Source organism: Globicephala melas, chromosome 20, assembly GCF_963455315.2.
Source record: "Globicephala melas chromosome 20, mGloMel1.2, whole genome shotgun sequence".
Taxonomy (NCBI): domain Eukaryota; kingdom Metazoa; phylum Chordata; class Mammalia; order Artiodactyla; family Delphinidae; genus Globicephala; species Globicephala melas.
The window spans coordinates 20,450,632-20,472,075 of record NC_083333.1 but is presented as its reverse complement, the minus strand read 5'-3'; the positions used below and the strand labels follow the sequence as shown (position 1 = coordinate 20,472,075).

The following is a 21,444-nucleotide window of genomic DNA, read 5'->3' as shown; positions in this document are numbered from 1 at the left end:
ACAGCACCAGGCCGTGTCTGCACCCTCCAGGGCCCTTCAACGAACTGCAGCTGAAGGTGGTGGTGATGCCTCCCTGCCCCTCCCCACACGGGTCCTGCATCTCATCCCCACAGCCTTTGCTTCTCTCTGCAGAACAAGCTCCCTCTGGCCCACAGGTCTCTTCCAAGGCAGCGATGCTGGGAAGTCTGGTGCTCAGACCCAGAAGGAACCAGCAGGGAGGTTCTGTGGAGGCATCACTGACGATCTCCCCAGATTGAAAACGCTCACTTGGGAGAACAGGAAACTCCTGTGCACCTGCTGGTGGAAGTGTAAATTGGTGAAGCCACCGTGGAAAACAGTAGGAAGGTACCTTAAAAAATTAGAAAAGACCTACCATATGACCCAGCAATCCCACTTCCGGGTATATATCCAAAGGAAATGAAATCAGTATCTCAAAGAGATATCTGTGCCCCACGTTCACGGCCACGTTACTCGCAAAAGCCAAGATATGGAAACAACCCGTGTCCGTTGATGGATGAGTGGATAAAGAAAATGTGAGACACGTATATATACGTATAAATATATATATATAAATATAATGAAATAGCTGTCCGGGAGGAAGATTTTCCTTTACGCTTCTAGATTCTTCTGGTTGGTATAAGAATTAAATTGACATGAGGCAGATTAACAAGAGAAAATCAAACGAAGTTTAATAACATGTATATATGGGAGAGACCCAGGGAAACTGAGTAACTCGCCAGTGGCCAAACCTTCACCTTAAATACCATCTTCAGCTAAAGACCATAGAAGATGTCGGGTAGGGATTTGGGGCTTCAAAGGGAATGCAGTCAGTTCACCTGGTGACAGAAAAGCAGATGTTTGGTAAATCACCGTTTCCTGGGCCCTGCTGAGGCAGTGGGACGCAGACTGGACTCTGGTCTCCAGGCTCTGCTGAGTTTCCCCACCACACATAACCCACGTTCTTTGCAGATTTCTCTGGTGACAGCTCTGTTCCAGGAACAGACCCTTTATCTAAATTCAACAGGCAGCTAAGAGGGAGGTAAAAAAAAAAAAAAAAAAAAAAAAAAAAAGCACTTCCTGAGTCTTCTGTTTCTTAAAATAATCAGCCTAAATGAATCCTCATGCCAGAGAGATACATTTTGGGATGACAGACTTTGCTCCCCTACACAGTCAAGGACTCAGGCCCCCTGGCTGGCACTGCTCTTCACAGATGTACATCTCTAGCCCCAGCACTTCCGTTCCCAGGTCCCTTTATCTGAAGCCTTGGACAGGGGTCTTCTCCAGGTGCTTCTATGAGGCCTCTTCGGGGAGGAGGGGAAACCTTGAAGGCACCTTCCCCACTCTGACTTGGCACCCAGAACGTTTCCACTCCGAGCCCACCCCCTCACACCCACCCTCATCCTTGGGTCCGTAGAACCGACAGAGCCTTTTGTTGGACCTCCCCCTGCAGTAAGACAGCCCCTACGAGGCTCTGCTCTGCATAGCCCTCAACAGGCGCACCATTTCCTGGGGGGAAACGGAACAGCTGTAGATGCGTGCATCGTTCATCACAGTAAGTGATTAAAGCTTTAGCGCTTCCATTTGCGGCTTGTGGCTTTAATCGCTTACACCTAACAGCTCAGCTCCCTCTCCGCTGAGCTCCTGGCGCTCCGGACTTGCCCTTGTGCCTGTAGCCAGAGACAGCAGTCAGTTTGCAAGGGCTCGTGTGATTAGATTAGGCCCACCAGGGTCTTATCCCTCCGAAGGTCATTGATGAGGAACTTTAGTTACATCCGCAAAATCCCTTTGCTCTGTGAAATGACATAATCACAGGAGCAGCAGCAGGGGCAGCCACCCTGGGAGGCAAACTTCTCCGTGTCGCCCGCTGTCCACGGACGCCGCTGTGCGTTGCCTGCTGGGCCTTCAGCAGGCTCCTTATATCCTGTGTCCCAGCCCTCAGACTACCCGGGGGCATACTTGCTCACGGCATGATCAGGGTGACCAGAACAACCAAGTAAAGACTTTGAGCAGTGTTGAATTTATGGGCTTGGCCAGCAGCCGTGCTGCAGGGGCTACACAGCTGGGTGGTCCCCTGGTCCAGCAGCATCCCCACGAGAGCCCCGGTCCCCTACAAACATCAGATGACCTAGGGCACCACTCATCTACTGAACTGAGTGGTTAGTGCCTGGAACTCTCAGCAGGACAAGATAATGTGTGGGCCATCATTTTATACAATTATACCAGATGCTTCTCTGTACAGATCAACACTTTCATACCCTATCTGTCCTGTTCGGTCCGTACAGATTCACCTCATGTTGTACATCGGAGGTGCCAGTTTGACAACTGTCCCGTTATGACGATTTACATCCAAACCACGTGTAGGTGATCATGCCAGTAAGAGTCTTCCTACTCAGGTGAGCGTCTTTCTCTAGAGGCAGGGGTGGCATGCAGGAAAAGTTACTGGTCAAATCCATACACATTGTAATACGACCATGTACCGCCGAATGGCTCCTCAAGAAACACCCCACTCGGGGAGCTGGCGCCGCCCGCGAGGTCGCAGGAACAAAGGGCAGGGCTCGGGCTCCAGAGCCCATGCCCCTGGGGAAGGGCCGTCACCTGGCTGCGCTGAGACCTCTGTGGCTGGGCAGGCAGAGGGCTACTCAGAGCCGGGACGCAGACCTTGGAGAAGGTCCTGCCCAGGCGAAAGGTGGGATTACAGAGGTTCTCGAAGAAAACACAGGAGTGTGTTTTCTTTCTGTTACAGCATCTGTGAATTTGGTGTCAGAAAAGTGTTCTCAAATGGGACCCAAAACATGCAATAACCATAAAGTAAAAGATTGCTAAATTGGACTTAGTTAAGATTAAGAACTTTAGGTAAAAACAATAGACACAAACGGGAACGATGTGTTTGCAATGCGTTTATCCCATAGAGGATTCATACCCAGAACATCTAAAGAACTGCTACAAATCAATTTTCTTTTTAAAGAGAGCCCGATTAAAAATAATCAAAAGTTTGAACAAGCCCTTCAGAAAAGATGATATCCAAATGGCTAAGAAGCCTCGGACAGCCAATTCTACAGCATTGCTGTTCAGGAAATTCAAATGAATATGTCATACACAGCACACACATCAGAATGACTAAAATTAAACAGACTAAATAAAATATTTTAAAACTGGCAAGATAAGCATTGCTGATGGGAGTGTAAATTAGTACAACAACTTTGGAAAACTGCTTGGCAGTATCTATACAGCTGAGCATACATACATACCCCCTCTGACACAGCCTAACAGAGATTATGGCTTATGTCCACAAAAAGACGTTCAAGTACGCAAAAGCTAGAAAAATTAGACAATTAAAAATTTTACGCCAGTAATCGAACAGATACATATATTTCGATATAGTCAAACAATAGTGCATAGCAATGATGAAATGAATGATTGCTGCATGAAATAATACGGATGAGTTTCACAGACGTAACCTTGAGTGGAAAAGCTAGATGTGAAAAAGCACCTGGGGGGCTTCCCTGGTGGCGCAGTGGTTTAGAGTCCGCCTGCCGATGCAGGGGACACGGGTTCGTGCCCCGGTCCGGGAAGATCCCACATGCTGCGGAGCGGCTGGACCCGTGAGCCATGGCCGCTGAGCCTGCGCGTCCGGAGCCTGTGCTCCGCGGCGGGATAGGCCGCAGCAGTGAGAGGCCCGCCTACCGCAAAAAAAGAGAGAGAAAAAAAAAGATCACACTAATAAATGTATACTTTAAAAAAAAAAAAAAAAGTACCTGGGGCTTCCCTGGTGGCGCAGTGGTTGAGAGTCCGCCTGCCGATGCAGGGGACACGGGTTCGTGCCCCGGTCCGGGAGGATCCCACATGCCGCGGAGCGGCTGGGCCTGTGAGCCATGGCCGCTGAGCCTGCGCGTCCGGAGCCTGTGCTCCGTAACGGGAGAGGCCACAGTAGTGAGAGTCCCGCGTACCGCAAAAAAAAAAAAAAAAAAAAAAAAAAACCAGGTACCTAATGTGTGTTTGCATTGCTTAGAGGTCCAGAAACTGGCAAAGCCCAATAGAGAATACAAGTGTGTCTAGCTTTGGGACAGGGTGAGGTTCATTAAGAGGGCACAGAGGGCCTTCCTTTACCTGAAGCACCGTACGGTCTGCTCGGTGTTCTAGCCTGAGTCTTCCTGTTTGTTTCTTAACTCTTCACATTCATCAGTATTCCAGCAGACTTTATTGACTCTAAGCTAATTTTAATGGGAATACTTCTGTTTCGTAATTTCCGTGTTCAAAGAGAAACATGCTTGATCTTATTCGTATGATAAGATCAGCCTATCCCTACTTATTCCAAAGTCGTAAAAACTTAAGGATGCATTTATAATTGCAAATTACATTAGAGATGACGGGGGGGGGGGTGGGGGGGCTGTGGAGGTGTGAGGGGTCACCCGTAAATACTGATGAGTACATGTCTAATTGTTGCCAGCAATTGGATGAAGAGACCACATTGCTGGGGGGTCGTCGATTGTAACGAGCTCAGATACACTTTGATTCCTTATCTTCCAAAAGTCGTTCTTTCTGAACAGCCAACTTATTTCTGTGAATGCAGAATTTAGTAAATGATGCAATATAAAGGAAAAAGAATAAGCTTAAAGTTGGTAATCTCAGTAGGATATTCATTCTGGGTTGTTATTTATTCTATCCAATATAACCCCATTGGACCATCCATAAAGTTAATACTGAGTGGATATTCGTTGATTTTCCACCCTGCTTTGAAGAACAGCTGTGTCCTCTGATATCTCATTGCTAAGAAAGAAAACAGACTCTGAGTGCTATAAATACTGACGACTCGGCACGTTCACTAAGGGTGGATGGGTGTGCGCAGGTCCTGGAGTTAATTAACCAAATGCTCAAGAAGCAAAGACACAAGAAAACCTTGAGTTTACTATCCACAGGCCAAGCAACACCATCTAGTGACTAATGATTCCCTGCCCTCTGCTGGTTCCAGTAGATATATTCCAGGAAAAAGGCTGCAGGGTAGAATTTTTCTGGATGTTTCCTCTTAAACACACAGCAAGCACAAATAAAAATATGACAGTCCTTGATGTATATCCTTAGTCAAATATTCAAAGGGCAGAACGCGCTCTGATCCCACACGAGATGTCAGAGCTACATCGTTTTGCCCTTCACATCATTCGAAGTCATCAAAACGTTTCACCCAGAATCCAAGGCTCCCAGTCAACAGTGAGCTCATAATGGCGCCGCCTCTTGTGGGCGTGGCTTTCTCGGGCCCGTGCCCCACACAGCGCCTCGTCCCCAGAGGCCCCAGTAGAGGAACTCTGTTCAAAGGCAGAAAAAAATCAAAAAAAGAGAGAAAAAAATGCCGTCTGCCCCTCCGTTCCACTGGCTGTGCATCTCTCTCTGTATCTACGTCTGTGTGTGTATGACTCTATGTACAGATGTGTGTGTACATGTCTACCTGTCCTGCCTGTCTTTCTGTGTTGTCCATCTGTCTTTCTGTCTTTTTGTTAATATATCTGTTTATTGTCCGTCCTTCTGATTCTATCTCTTTGTCCATCTATCAGGCTGTATGTTTTTTGTTCTGTCACTTTATCTGTCTCTGTGTCTGCTTTTTCTGTCTGTCTATCTATATACATATATATCTATCCTTTCTCCTCACCGAGTTGTCCCGTGTGTGTGTGCGATGCACATACTGATAAAAACCTGCTCTTTGCTGGGCAGGACACATGGACCCAAAACCTCTCCTTGTCGGGCCGTCCCTCCAGATCCAGGTGCTGCCTGTTCTCTGAGCCCAAATCCGCCAAGTTCAACCCCCAGCACTCAGTTACTGGCCCACCTGCTCCCACAGGCAACCTCCCACAGACTCATGTCTATCCTAGAACTCGAGCAAGTCTCCATCTGTGACCGTGAGGCCCCTTCACGTTGGTGCACGCATCAGGGGCTGCTCCTCTGCACTACTGTGTAATACGACATACACTGTTGTGTGTGTTTAGTGCGTGTATGTGTTTGTGTACATTTTAGGTGTGTGTGCATGTGTATGTGTGGGTCTGTATGTGGTTATGTGCGTGTGTTGGAATGAGGCCGCACCACCCTTTCACTTTCCAGCTAGCCAGTAGGTTCACAAAGAAACATTGTCGGTGTCTGCAGTAGCCGCTCCCATCTGGGCCCCGGGCATCCCAAACCACACTTTCCACGCATGCTGTGATGCCTCCCCACGGAGCCCGCGGGCAGCAAGGAAAGGCAAGAGGCCTCAGCGGTTGCCATTGCTGTGCACGGTTGAGTAGGTTGTGAGTGGCACCCCGGGGTTGTACAGTACACAACCTCAAGCCTTGCCCTGGCCCAGGGCTGCGGTCTCCAAGCTCCAGCTCACTTTCTGCACTGGGCCTCACTAGGGAATAAGGACAGTCCCAGGCCTCAGCGCTGAAGGGGCATTGACCCAGGAAGGGGGAGCAAGAGCCCTTCAGCATGCGAGCCTGACTCAGGGCCTCAGAGAGCATCATTCCTCATGTGTCAGAAACTGAGGTTTCCAGGAGGGTCTGGGGCTGGCAGGTCACTCAGAGAGGGTGGTGCCAGGATCCAGGCAACTCGTGTGCTCCTTTTGGCCCAGCCAAGCTCTCTGCCTGCTGGAAGAGCCTCGTGCAGTACCCCAGTGGACCCATCAGGGTCAGGGAGCCCAGGTCACCCAGAACCAAAACCCAGGGGACTCTAATAGTTTTGTGCAGGTAGAGAAGGGCGAGGGGGCCCAGGGGACCAGAGAGGAGATAACTGAAGTCATCCAAGTCAGTGATGACAGTGGCCTGGACCAGGTGGTGGCAGCGGGATGGAGAAACGTATTGGGGCTGAAAACAAATTTTAAAAATGTAAAAGGTCAGGGTATTGCACTAGAGTGAGAGGTGAGGGAGAGAAAGGGTGCATCAAAAACGAGGTGCAGAGATCTGGCTTGAGCACTGAGAGGCCAGGCCACTCCTTTTCCTTGAATCTCAGTTTCCTCATCTGCAAAGCACTGTTGAGATTCTAAGTTCTAACCATCCTTGTCCGCCACTCATCACTGAGTTCTCCCATGTGTATGTGCTATGGATATGTTGATAAACTCCTGCTTGTTTTTTCCTTGTTCATCTGTCTTTTGTCAGTCCACTTTGCAGGGTACCAGCTGAAGGACCCAGGAGGATAGACGGGAAAACAATCTTTTTCCTCTCCTCCGTCAGAGAGGGGCTACCTCAGCTCGACACCTCTGTAGGGAACACCGGCCACCTACCCGGAATGGGTTATAACCGTGTGAGGGAGCCAGGGCAGGGGGTCAACACGCAAACCTCCGGGGCTCCATCCCCCAGGCAGAATTAACAGTAGTTCTCAAGGTGAGGGAACTTGTTAGAAATGCACATCTGGGGACTGCCACCGGCTAGATGAATCAGAACTCACAGCGCTGTGAGTTTAAAGAAGCCCTCGGGGAGGTTCTGGTGTAGCCCACAGCCTGTTTCTGTATGGCCCTTTAGCTAAGAATGGTTTTTGCATTTTTTTAATGACTGTGGGGTGGGGGCAGAATCAAAGGAAGAGTCATAGTTTGCGCCATGTGAAAAATATATGAAATTCGGATGTCAGCGTCCATAAATGAGGTTTTATTTGAACACAGTAACTAATAACTAACGGGTTTGCTTTCATGCCACCACAGAGCCACGCCGCTTTCAGAGACCTCACGGCCACAAAGCCTACGGTATTTATTCTCGGGCCTCTGCCGGCAAAGTTCCCCTGTCCTGCCTGACAGCAGTAAGCCTGTCTCCAAACCACTGGGCCTGCAGGGCCTGAACCCGGGCCCGCACGCCCACCGGGGCTCAGGGGAAAACGCGGGGGCATGTGTACCGGGACGAGAAACGTGCCCGTCTCCGTGCTGCTCACCTCAGATGGAAATTAGCCATCCTCTTCGTCTATGGATGGAGGCAATTCTGCTGCCTGCAGAAGGAGGCGGGGGGGGGGGGCGTTCGTCGTCAGTGACTTTCTGGGACCCCCGACAGTGAGGCTGTGCTCACCACCAGGAAGCTGGCATCAGCGGTTAGTGAGGAAATGTGGTTATTAATATCCCACAAATTTTTTCGTTTGTCTTTTGGTAACTGCTTTGCACGCGGATGGGTTTCCTCTGCAGCCACAGGTATTTCATTTTGTGCATTTCAAAATGTTCTTCTGAGAAGAAGACCACGGCATAGGAAAATTTAAAAGTCTGCAGGCAGTGGCTCCCCGGCACTCCACAGCCTGGGCTGACACGGACGAGGCCTCCTGGACCCTCCCACCCCGGCCAGCCCTGCGGCAAGGCCCCGGGCCCCTCGCAGGACAGGCCAAGAACAGCTACTGACATCTTACCTCCCGCACTTTCACAACTCGCGGGAGTAGCCAAAGCTGAGCCCCTACAGGGTGCCGGCACCGGTGTTCTGGGTGCTGGGTCTCCGTCGCGAACAAGATGGAACCGAAGTTCCCGCTCCGGAGAGGCTGGCTTTGCAGGAGGAGGAGGGCGATGCAGCAAGGCTGCCAGGGAGGCCCGAGGGAAGCTGAGTGCTGGGGAAGGAGGCCGGGCCCTGCATGGGGCCCACGGGCCCTGGGTGGTCTTCCCTGCCGCAGCCAAGCGGCTCCTTTTGCTTCTCCCTGTGCTCTCCTACCCCAGGGCCTTTGCTGGTGCCGGTCTCTCTCTCTCTCTCTCTCTCTCTCTCTGGGAAGCTCCTCCCCACATACCTGGCAAACCTCTACCCACCCTTCAGATCTCAGAGGAAACGTCACTTCCTTGGAGGACCCCCCGCCTCGGTCCCTGCCACAAGGCCTCCCCTTGCCTTACCCACGGCACCCTCTCGTGTCCCTCACTCAGGGACCGCGCTGCATCGCTACCACTGCAGCAGGCGTGGCTGTGCGCCACCTGGACCCCTTTACCGCGATGAGCCCGGCGCCCAGGTGCTGTGTCATTTGCTAATGGCGCTCAGCTGCCCCCTCCCTGGAGAACCACTCTGGGCCAACAGGAACCACCCTGGCCCGAAACGGCTGAGAGGCTGCACCTCCCCGCTCGGCAGGGTGGCAGTAGCCACAGGCTGGCTGCTGAGGGTACAAAAGCCCAGCCCCCGCCGGCAGGTGGGGCAGCTCACATTCCCGAGCCCAGGGTCAGGCCAGCTGGCCGTCGGCTGGACCCACCTCGGCCCTTCAGCTCCTCCCCTGCTTCTGCTGCTTCCCTGCCCCCAACCCCGCAGTGAATCACGGGCACACGAATCCCTGTTGCGGGCTCTACTTCTGGGGACTCACACAGTTGAACGCCTGTCCCCTGAGCCCCTAGACGGACGTCAGGGGCTGGGCCTGTCCTGCCTCCTCCCAGAGGGCCAATGCCTGCCTGGCACACGGTGGCAATTCGTAAACACTTGTTGAAGGAATGGGTGGAGCGCCCATTTCTCACGTAGGGAAACTGAGGCCCAGAGTTGGCCGGTCATAAGCATTTAGGAGGCAGAAGGCCTTCGAGACCCCAGTCCAGGCTTCTGTGCTTTCTCGGCAGCACTGAGAGGGAAGAAAGTAGGGCCCGGAGCCCTCGGTGGGCTCAAATCCCCCGGCACCAAGCTCTCCACCCTTCCTGCCCCAGGCCGAGCTGCTCTCTCCTCAGCGTGGCTGGTGGCCGGGCTATGCCCAGCTGGGTCAGTGGGAAGGTGAAGGGGGGGCTGCAGGTTGGTGAGGCCTGAAGACACTTGTCTGGGTGGTGAAGCCCACGGGGCCTGCCCTCCATCCACCCACCATCCGTCAGACGAATACACAGGGCCTAGCCCTGCTCTTGGCACTGGGCACCCAGGAGTGGACGAGAGACACGGCCATCCCTGCCCTTGGGGAGCCTCTGCACGGGGGCCGGGAAGGGTGGGAGGCAGGTCTGGGGGAAGAGGGATCCAGGCAGAGGGACCAGCCCTTGCAAAGGTCCTGGGGTAGGGGCAAAAACGTGCTCTCAAGGAGCTAGAGCGAGGCAGGGTGTCTGGAGCAGAGGAGGGGGCAGGATGGGCAGGATTCCAGGGCTGGAGAAACAGTGGGGACTTTAGTTCCAGTGTTCAAGGAAGACAGGGGGGGTTTCAGGCAGCGGGGTCAAGAGGACTGATTCTGGTTTTGAGACCCCTCTGGTCCTGGGTGGAGGGTGGGCCGTGGGGGGATGGGGGTGCCCTTTGAGGCCCCACCGCTCTGACCTTGGCCCCTTGACACTGAAGAGAAGCCCACTTCCGACTTCCTCCCAAGTCACAGGAGGTGGACCCGGGGAGGATAAACCGGGGCAGACCCTCTGACCGGGCTATCCCTGAGGCATCTGGGTCAAAGGAGCGGACGTGAAGTCCGCAGGGGGTGCTGGGGGCTTGAGGCCTAGCTCCGACCCCAGCTCAGATAACTACCCTCCCATTGCCCTTGGGCAAGTCCCTCGCTGACCCTGAACTGACTTCCTCGGGCCCTGGTCCTGATTCCCCGCCCACCCCATGTACCGGTTTTCATGCGGATTCTCTCATCCTCAAGGAGGCAGGAAAGTGCAGAGGGAGCCAGTGGTGACGGCCACGCACAGAGGGGACCTGGCCGCGTCGCCCCTACCTGAAGACCTGTGTCCACACAGGAGGGCAGGGGTCCAAAGCACTCGCTGCACAAAGGGCTTCTCTTCTCCATTCTTTTCAACAAGTCTGCAGGCTGGCCGTTGTTGGGAACACCCTTTTCCACCGACGGAGAGACTGGGGCCGGGGCGGGGCGGGGACCCACTTCTCAAGATCACTGAGCAAGTGCGCGGCCTGGCGTCTGACCCGGAGTCCCAGCCAGGACGGGCCCCAAGGGACTCCTGAGCTCCCGCCGGGGCCAGGTCTTCCTGCCCAGAGGCCGGACCTGTCAGTGCTGTGGAAATAGCTCTCCGGGGAGCGGGGGAGGCCACAACTGGCTTAGACTCCGGTATTGGGGTCGCGGGGGAAGCTTCAGGGCCAGGCAGGGAAAGCCCCGCCCACATAAGGCCGAGCATCTCCAGGTCCGACTCACGGGACATCCGCCAAGAAGTCTTCGCAAACACCCCAGCTCCTCCCGTCACCCGGCTTCTTATCCTGTGGTCTGGGATGTCACCTGGACCCCACGGCGTGAGGGCCCCGGTCCTTCACTGACACAGAGGAGGTCTCCACTCAGGGAACGTTTGGGCAAAGGGAAGGACTCTCTCCCTGGGGGCTACTTCCAGAAGCCACCGAAGCCCTCGGGGCGATGACGTTCTCCTTTGCCCGGGAACGGGCTGTGCACGTGCTCGTGCACGCTGCTCTCCCCGACGGCGGCACCTGCCTGCCCTCCGGTGCCATCGCCCCAGCGCCCGCACGCCACCCGGCTTCCTGTCCGCCGGTGAGAAGCAGGGCTGCCTCGAGCTGGGGGCCCAGACCGCGCCTGCCCTGCCCTCATCAAACCCTTGCAGAAGAAAGGAAAGGGGAGGCACGGGCCCGGGGAGGGCAAGGCAGGGGCGCAAGTCCAGGCAAGGCGGGCGGTCTGGCACACCCGGGCCGTGTGGAGAGGACGGTGGTGGCGGGGGGCGGGAGGGTGAGGGCGTGTGCGACGGCCTGAAAAGCACGCGGGGGTCCTCGAGGAGGCCAGTTCTGTCCTCTCTCCCCTCCCCCGCCGGTCAGGCGGGGCCTTTCAAACACACGTCTGCACGCAGTGGCACTCCGAGAGATCAAAATGGTTTAATGCGGTCTAGTCTTGTGGCCTACATCTTTAGATACTGCTGTGTATTGAAAATAACATGAAAATTCTCCAGTTTCACCATTTAAAATAGATTTGACATCGATTTGACCTGTGCAGGGGCCTCCTTCCCACCAGGCCCCCTGCCCCCACCAGGACCCTAGGGCGGCAGGGACTGGGTGGCACAGCGCCCGCAGGTACGGGGCGGGGGGGTGGGGTGGGGGGCAGGGGGCGCCGTGCTCTGAGACACTCGCCCATCTGGACGCACAACCTCCGGGACCCGGGCGGGTCCGCGAACGCACACACGCCACCCCCAGCAGGCAGACAGCAGCCCTGCTGACGGAGCCCGGCACGCACACGCACGTGCGTTCGTGGACAAGTGCACACAGGCCTCCTACGTGCAACTGCGTGCAAACGCTCGCCTTTGGAGGCCATGTCCTCACACACACGTGTACCTTGTGCCCAGGTACACAGAAGCGTCATCCTGTCACACGTGCTCCACGCCTGCCCACGTGGACAGAATCGGGGCAGAGGGCTGGTGGGACCACGGCCGGTGTCCGTCCTGAGTACTGTGTGCCCAGCCCCACAGCCTGGTAAACATTTAAACCAACGCCTGCATACACAACGAGCACACAAACAGACCTATGGGTAGATATACACAGAACTGTGTGAGCCTGTGTGCAGTTACACACATGTACACATCGTGTATAGACACCATCAGCCCAGGTCACACATGTACAGAGATCGTCGTGGGCACACGTCTGCACAGCACTCCCACGTACACTCGTGCACTTACAGGAAAAGCCACAATTGGACACGTTTCACTGGCACACGGATGAGATGATTCCACACAGGAATTCACGCCTCGGTGCTCACACACGTATCTTGTCCCCAGGCCCCTCCCCACGTAAGCAGCTCAGTGTCTCAGGGCAGAGGGCGCCTCAGCCAGCTCCAGCCTCTGCACCACTGGGTCCAGGCTGTCGAGAAACTTCCTGCAAATACCACTGCCGGGACTGGGTGGTACAGCACCAGTAGGTACGGGGTGGGGGGGGCAGGGGGCGCCGGCGGGGTCAGAAGCAGGTTTGTACACCCACCCGCTCAGCACACAGGCCACACGTAACATACACACGTGCTCAGCGCACACACAACACACGGCACACCGCACACTCGCTGGGTTCACATGTTCCACGCCCCACACACAGGCACACGCGCCCCAGGGGCCACGTGATCCTGCCTCTGCACACACAGCTCCTCCCATCCGCCCTCCCGCTTCAAGGGCACTAAGGAGGGAGGCTATTTTGGTCTTTAGCACAAGCAATAAATAAATAAATAAATAAATAAATAAATACACACAGAGGAGGCAAAAAGAGGGCAGCGGAGTTTGAAAACGCAGCATCTGCCTTTGGTGAGAGATGAAAGGCAGCTCGGGAAGGCCCTCCTGCAGGGTCTGCGGCCTGAGCCGTCCGGCGTGGGCCTGGGAGGGGGACAGGCCTGAGAGGAAGCACCCCCGGCCACCCGAGACAGCTCGGGCCTTGGGGGACCCAGGGCCCCGGGGCTCTGCCCTGGTGGGATGAGTGGAGGGCTGGCCCAACGGGACCACGTGCCAGCCCCGAGCGACCAGGGCCACCTGCCACCCCCCCGGCAACCACAGAGACTCCTCATCACCGCCCAGGACTAACGCTGAGGCAGCAGGGGCTCAGGCCAGGAAGGAGCAGAGGCCTGTCCAGCGGATCCTGAGAGGAACGAGGCCTCCACCTGCCTCGGGCTGACCCTTCTGACTCCTCCTGACCGGAAGTTAGGGTGGCGTCTGAGGCCAGGGCGGGGCTTTCTGGGTGGGAATACACAGCCGGTGCCCGGACCCTGCACGGCCCCTGACTTTAGGGCCAGGCCTCCCGCTGTTGCAGGCGTTGGAGGAGGGGAGAGGCAGAAGCCCCCAGTGCAGCCCCTGGCCTCTCCTTGCCCCTCGCCCATCTGCACTCGGCCTCTGTCTCCTAACTTGGGCCGGAGCCCTGGCATCTCCTGGTGGTGAGCTGTCCCGCGCCAGCCTGGACAGGCAGGCTGGGGCTCTCTAATGACTGACCGGCTTGGTCATTTGTGAGGAAAACACTCTCAGCAGCCCTGGGAAGGGCCCAGGCGCCGCCCTGACGGCTGTTCCCTCCGCCAGGAACGAGCTGCGTTGGGCAGCTCTTGGGCTGGCGGAGGCAAGAGCCAGTGACAAATCAGGGGGCCCGAGCCGCCACCTGACCGAGGTGCCCAGACGTGTGCGCTGACCAGCCCACAGCTCTCCTAGGACGTTCCTGTGCGTTCGGCACCAGGGCACAGCCTGGCTGAGCCCCACCCAGGCTCACCTCTGCTGCCCACCTCGGGGGGATGGGGTGCCGGCCCGGCCTGGCCTCCGCAGACAGAGGGCCATGGTGGAGTCGGGAGCAGCAGGGAGGACGGGTGAGTCCCATAAAAACAGTGACAACTGGAGCCAGACCCCCCCCCCCAGGGTCTCTAAGGCACGACTCATGCTGGGCCCCGTGGGGACTGGGCTGAAACACTTCCTTGGAGTCGGGGAAGCTGACCCCCTTCCCATGGAGCCACCCCTACGTTCCCCAGCTGCCCCTCTCTGGGGAAGGGGATGGAGGCCACAGGGCAGAAAAGGAGGGAGAATCCGGCGGGCTGGGGTCGTGGAGGGGGGGTGGGGCTGGGGGGAGGGGGGGAGCAGACCTTCCACCGCAGGCAGGTCCCATCCCGGCCCTGAGATGCACCTCAAAGGAGGTACAGAGTCAAACTTAAAAAGCTCAGACTGGATTCTTCCCGGCCCTGACTCCCACCCCAGTGACACCGAAAAGCTCTTGTTATGATCATTAACAAGGTCTTGGTTTTGCCATTCCAAAGGAAATCCAGTTCACCCCGTGCGCGTAAAGCACAGAGGGGTGGGGAGGTGGGGTTGACCTCCATGCCTGCCCTCAGGCCGCGGCGTCGGGCACGTGCCCGGCCTTCATGGAAGAGAGGCCAGCCCAGCCTCGGGGACCTTCTGGAACCCCCCGGTTACTTGCATCCTGGCAGACTAATGGAATTCTAATTGTCCTTTCCCACCCCCCCTCAAATTACAAAACTTTTTTTCAATCACATGTTAATTTTTTTTTTGTAAACAGTCTTAAACTAAGGTCGAGAAAGCCCAAACCCGGTGTTTCTACCCAAGTTAAAAACCAGCGAGGTGCACTGCAGCCCGCCGGCCTTCGCCCACAGAGGCCGGGCAGCTGGTGAGCCGCTTCTGGACAGGCTGTGGCTCCCCCCTGAGGCAGAAGCCCCCAGCTCCTGTGGCCCGGCCCCCCCGGGGGGCCACCTCCCCGCCCCCAGGCCTGCTCTGGCCTCAGAGGCCACTCAGGCCACCCACTCTTCCACCAACATTCCCAGGCCGCTGTGAAGAAACGTAAAACATCTAAAACGCTACTGAGTCTGCAACCAGGGCCCAAGCCCATTCCGCTCTGGCCCGGGGCCCTCGCGGGAGTCGGGGCCTTTCCCCGGCGGGGCGGATGCTGCACCTTGGCCGCTGGCGGCTCAGATCTCGGACTCCCGTCTGTAGGGCCGCTGATCGAGGGCGGTGCCGGCCTGGGGTCTGTCAAAGTCGCGCCTGGCCTGGGGGCCGTGGCCGTCCTGCTCTCTGTCTGCCTCGTCCTCGTCGTCGCGGCTCAGGAAGGCCAGCTCGTTCTCGTAGCAGAAGGAGTTGGCGCTGGGCAGCAGGAACTTGTTCTCCACCAGGTCCTTGGCGCTGCAGCGGGGCGTGGACGGCACCTCGTACGTCTTGTGGAAGTGCGAGTAGTCGATCTTGTACTGGTTCTTCTCCTCGAAGAGGACCGGCTCGAAGCGGTGGCCCCACAGGATCTCGTTGGCCAGGTAGGAGCTGCGGGCCTGTGTGGTCATGGCCGTAGCCTCCACCATGCCCTCCAGGATGACCACGATCTCAAAGTCGTCCGTCTCCAGGTCCTGCCGGCTGATGCCAAACAGCGGGCTGGCCTCGTCGATCTCGTGCAGGATGGTGATGGGCGACACCAGGAAGATGCGGTCCAGGCCCTTGTCGAAGCCGACGTCGATGTCGATCTGGTCCAGCGGGATGTACTCGCCCTCCTCCGTGACCCGGGGCTTGATGAGCTGGGCCCGCACGTGGGCCTCCACGATGTGGCTCTTGCGCAGGTTGCCCACGCGCCACATGAGGCACAGCTTGCCGTCGCGCAGCGCCACCACCGCGTTGTGGCTGAACAGCAGCGTCTGCGCGCGCTTCTTGGGCCGCGCCATCTTGGCCATGATGGCGCCGATCATGAAGGAGTCGATGATGCAGCCCACGATGGACTGCGCCACCACCATGAACACGGCCACCGGGCACTCCTCGGTCACGCAGCGCAGCCCGTAGCCAATGGTGGTCTGCGTCTCAATGGAGAAGAGGAAGGCCGCCATGAAGCCGTGCACCTGCAGCACGCAGGGCGTGCGGCCGCGGCCCTCGGCCGGCTCCAGGTCCCCGTGGGCCACGGCGATGACCCAGAAGATGACACCGAACAGCAGCCAGGAGGCGAGGAAGGCCAGCGAGAAGATGAGCAGCATGTAGCGCCAGCGGATGTCCACGCAAGTGGTGAACATGTCGGCCAGGTAGCGCTGTGACTTCTCGTCCATGTTGGCGAACTCGATGTTGCACTGGCCGTTCTTCTTGACGAAGCGGTTCCGGCACCTGCGCCGAGTGTGCACCTTGCCGTTGCCGAAGCCATTGGCGCCCGACATGGTGACCAGGTGCAGCCCGTCCTCCTCGGACGACACGATGCTGTAGGGGTTGGCACGGCCAGATGCGGTCATCCCGGGGGCGGGGGCGGTGGGACCCCAGCTTGCCCCCGGGCCGGCTCCAGGCGGGGCAGCTCCTGCAACAGAGGGGACAGCAGGCTGGCAGTGAGGCCGGCAGAGCAGCCACCCGGCCTGCGCCTCCACCCCGACCCGGCCTCACCCCAGCCAGCTCCTCGGCCACCTCCCCTCTCCCGGCTGCTCCAGACGGGAAGCCTGGCTTCTTCCTCAGTTTCCCTTTCCCCCACCAAGGGCTCTGCCTGCAAAGATATTCAGGGTCCAGCCCCTCCTCCCACCTCCCGGCCTGAGTCCCTGGCATCACCCGCCGAGAGCAGCATGACGGCCACCTCGCCAGCCTCCCCACTCCCACGCCGGTGCCAGTGCCCACGGCAGCCGCCAGGAGTCAGTGCGCCCTCTGCTGGGACCCCTCAGACCTCACCTCCAGTCTCGCCCTTGCTCGCCCCCAGGCCCACCCGGACACCGTCCTCCCAGGCCCTGGCTTCTAGGCCACAAGGGTGTCTCAGGGCCCCCCTGCACCTGGGCAAACTGTGCACCCCACCCAGGACCCCACGGTAATCCCGCTGCACCGGCCTCTGACCTCGTAACGATAGTAATAACGACAGCAATGGCTCGCTGGGGCTGCACCCACCGTCCCACCACGAGACCGCGAGTCCCTGAGCGCGGGTGGTTTGCTGTTTGCTCACTGCTGTCTCACCCCCAGGGCCTAGACCTGGGCATGACAGACGCCTCAAGCCGGGCCCCACCCGTCCTCCTGAGGCTCACGCTGTCCCCGCAGGCGCCCACTCTCGCTGCCCACATGCTGTGCTCGTGGCCACCCCATCACCAGGGGGCTCGCTGACCCCGGACCTCAGCCCGGGGGCCTCCGCCACCCCGCCTTCCTCAGCGCTGAACAAGAGCAGGTGGGGAGCCTCAGACCCCTCGGTGGAGCACCGGGCCGGCGCACGTCCTCACACACGGGGCACACTCCACAGCGTCGCTCCCCGTTCTCACGGCTGGGGGCAGGCACCCCAGCCCCAGACGCGCAGGCCGGTGGCCACCCCTCCCCCGGTGCCCCGCCGGCTCTGGGCTGGCCTGTGAGTGCCAGGCTGAGGCATCCGCAGACCGGAGACCCCGACACCACTTGGCCCCGCGGGCACTGAGGCCGGCCGGCCGGCCGCGCCGGGTGCCCCGCGGGAATGGCGTGGCAGGGCGCTGAAGAGGTGGGCCTGCGCCCCCTACGGATGGACCCCACGCCCCCCGACCCCCACCAGTCGCCCGACGAGGTCAGAGCTAGCTGAGCCTCGGGGTGCTCATGTGTGATGAGACACTGAGGCCCCAGAGAAGGTCCAGGGCGGCCAGGCCAGGAGAGAGGAGGCGGCAGCACTGCGACCCAGCCCTGGTCTGTGGGACGGGGTGACCTCTGACCTCTGCTCCAAACCCACACGGCCAGCCAGGCTGCAGACCCCGCCCAGGGCCTGCCCGGTTGCTGGAGCCACTGGATCCCCAGGTCTGGCAGGTGCAGGGCGCTCCCTGCTGCCCGGACCAGCTCATCCATCCACAGGGACAGCAGGCCAGACCTGTCAGCAAACGCTCGTGTGTCACCCGCTCGGAAGCCCGAGGAGGTAGCTACCGTGGCTACTTCTACGCTCTGGATGGCGGCTCAGAGAGGTCAAGTGACTTCCTCAAAGCCACACAACCACTAGGCAGGAGAGCTGGGCGCAGAACCACTTCTGTCTAACACAAGGCCTCCCACCGTGGGGACCCCAGGCTCTGCGGCGGCCTCTGCGCAGGCTGCCATCCTTCCCCCACGGCTGCTGCAGCTGACAGCCTCACCCTGGGTCTGAGGAGCTGAGGCCTCAGGCCATAGTGGTGGACACGGCTCCCGCCTGGTCCAGGAGCCGGTGGTGGTGGGAACCCCGTGGACTGTGCCAGGAAGACAGCTCAGCCCTAGACTCCTGGGCCTTCCAGGGGGAGGTGGCCAGGTCTGGGGCACGCCGATGCCAGCGGCAGGCCACCGGATCACCAGGGCAGGTCTGTGTGGCCAGGAGGCCTTGAGGGACGTCCAGCAGGTCATGGCTGCCCCAGGTGGGGCTCTGAGCAGCTCGAGGCCTGCGGGGGACAGAATCGCAAGACTCGAAGGCCAGAGGAGCCCAGCCTGGCACACTGCTCCCGGCAGCTGGGCAGCCTCCCACCTGGCCAGCTCGCAGTGACCACTGGCATCTCTGCCTGGGCTGGGCGCCTGGGCCGCACCCAGACTGTGCTGCACAGTCCTGGGAACCCCTCTTCTACTGGTCTTCCTCCTAAAGCCACAGCGAAAATCAACAGGTCACATTCGCGGCCACTCCCTCACTTCTCAGAGCTGGAAACTGGTACTCGCAGCAAAGTCACCTGTGCAAAGTCCCCCGAAGCCAAGGAGCAGAGACACAGCGGGCGGCTCTGTGTGCACGCGTGTGTGCATACGTGTGCGTGCATGAGATGCCAAGGGTGGGGGAGTACCTCGCGGGCGCTTGGTGAACACACTACCAGAGAGAAAGGCCGAGAAGAGGATCCACAGTAGCAGCTCTGGCACCACAAACTTGCCAAACGTCCAGCGACCCTCTGCACACCCAAGGCAAGAAGGTTACGGGGCTCTGTGGTCTTTAAGGACTCGGTTTAAGAAATGTGGGGGACTTCCCTGGTGGCGCAGCGGTTAGGGCTCTGCGCTTCCACTGCAGGGGGCCCGGGTGTGATCCCTGGTCGGGGAACTAAGATCCCGCAAGCCGTGTAGCATGACCAAAAAAAAAAAGAAAGAAAGAAAAAGAAATGAGGGACAAGATTCTCAACCAGCCATGTGCAGCCCGCTGTGGCTCCTGTCCAACGGGTGCACACGGATCAGACAGAAAGGAAATTAGATTTGCTTTGCTGGAAGAGGCTGTAGCAAGCAAGGAGGCCGGCTCCCCATTTTATAGATGAGAAGAGACTTGTCCCAGGTCACAAAACACCTTGTGGGCCAGGATGAGATAGATGGTAAAGACAATAATTAAGACTACATTGGTCGGACGCCCAGGTTGGCCAGTGGGGTTCCCAGGCGTCGCTGGGAGGGAAAGGGAAGAGAGGCACTACGGTCCCCTACCTGAGCCAGCCTAGGCGACTTCAGCACTGGAGACTGGGAGTGAGGCAGGCCCAGCAGGCTGGACCCAGAGACCCCGAGGGGAGGGGGAGCTGTCCCGAGCCCGGCGTCTCCAGGGCCCGGCACCCGGCAGGCTTGGCGCACCAGCAGGGCCTGGGCTGGGAGCTTTTAGGGAGGCAGCTAACACATGACCCGAGGGCCAAGAGTCATCGCAAAGTGCCCCCGGATGGAGCGGGACACCCCATGCCAGGTCCCCCGAGGCTCTGGGCCTCAGGTTTCAGCAACGTCCGGAGGAGACCAGGCCAAGGCCAAGAAAGCACGGACTAGTCGGATCAATGGAGGGGGCACCGAGGAGAAGCTCAGTGACCCCCTCCCCCGGGAGGCCTCCCAGGCGGCAGGACCCCTTCACAGGGATGAGCAGAGTCACCAAGTGCTTACTACCTGCCGGGCGCTAAGAGCTCCAGTAGCTCACGTAATCCCTTAGTGTGACTTTCTGGATGAGGAAACTGAAGCTCAGAAAGCCTGAGTCACTTACCCAGGGTCACACAGCCTTTCAGGAGTGAGCTCCTGGTCTGGGGGGGTAGGAGAGAACTCAACCCCCCCCCCATTCCCCTAGGCCAGACTGTGGACATGACACTGTGTTCCAAGCCTCGGTCCTCAGGGTCCCTGCAATGCCACATGGTGATGAGACACACATAACCCCAATCTGAGCCCGTGAAAGCAGAGGTAAGACCCTCACCAGCACTCCTGACCTGTGGCCATTCAGGCCCTGCTTGGAACATCCAGGGACAGGGCACTCACTACCTCATGGTCAAGTCCTTCCAAGTCCATGGTCTCTCCTTAAAAATCACTTGCTTCAGGGAAAGCCAGCGTGCAGCCACATACACCTCCCCCCAGCCCGTGCCCGAGGCAGAAATACTAAGCCGTCACAGAGCGCTTTCGCACTGCGCCCTGTGGTGGCCACAGGATCCTTATCCAGTTACTGCCCATCACACTCAGCCCGAGAGCTTGCAAAACCCAGTCCTTCATCTGCAGGCGGGAAGACGGAGGCTCCAAGAAGGGCGCCCTTGCTCAGCCACGCAGGAAGTGAGAGGCGTGGGCCAGGCCTGGAGGGTGCACTGCAGTGAGACGGGGCAGCTCAGGGGCGGCAGGCTCCAAGGACTGGGGCGCCGAGTGGGGGTGGGGGGCAGGCCTGGGGGGAGGGGAGAACAGGCTGGCACCTCAGGGTCCAGTGAAGAGGTTGAGGCTGGCTGAGGAGAGCCAAGAGCTGGCCTGGACAGGAGGTGGCGGGTTAGGGGGCCGACACTTCTGTTCTCACACTCTGGGGAGACACGGCCATCTCCTGTGCTCACCCACCTTTCCCAGGCACATTCCCTCCCCTCCCCAAAACATTCAGCCGGCCTCGGTCACCCATGGCCTGCAAACGTTTGGGGTCAACACCGTGCAGGCCTCCTGGGCCAGGCCCCTGCAAGGCCCCTGTGAGGCCGGAGGAGAGACGTGTCGCCTTGTGCTGGGCATGGGAATGGCCGGTGCTTGGCTGTCCCCGGGCCCTCACCACTTCGAGGCCCACCTGCCCAGCTTCCAACCACCAACACCAGTCTTTCCACCCAAAAGACCAACATCAGTCTTTCCACTCTGCCCGTGCACTGGCATGCCAGGGAGTTAATGCCCCAGGAGCAGCTGCCTGCCACGACGGGCATACTCGGGGCACCTGCTCTACTCGGCCTCCCAAGGCCCCTCAGCCCCTGGGCCCCCCTCCCAGGCCACGTGGCCAACATGCTCCCCCTCTCCTCCAAAGCTTCCTCCCCTCTTCCCTCCACTCGTCCCCACTGTGGGGTCACTGGGCAGTCCAACCACTC

The 21,444-nt window shown here is 58.5% G+C and overlaps 1 protein-coding gene across 4 annotated transcripts in view; it reads right to left on the bottom strand.

Moving 5' to 3' along the window:
• Window positions 1–11,644: 11,644 nt before the first annotated feature.
• Window positions 11,645–21,444, bottom strand: part of KCNJ12 (potassium inwardly rectifying channel subfamily J member 12) — a 36,451-nt gene continuing 26,651 nt past the window's right edge. For all 4 annotated transcript variants that reach the window (XM_060290390.1, XM_030861108.2, XM_060290391.1 and 1 more), the window contains one exon: window positions 11,645–16,556. In XM_060290390.1, coding sequence (XP_060146373.1) covers window positions 15,211–16,494 — 1,284 coding nt within the window. In that variant the 5' untranslated portion in view covers window positions 16,495–16,556 and the 3' untranslated portion in view covers window positions 11,645–15,210. The remainder of the gene's footprint in view (window positions 16,557–21,444) is intronic.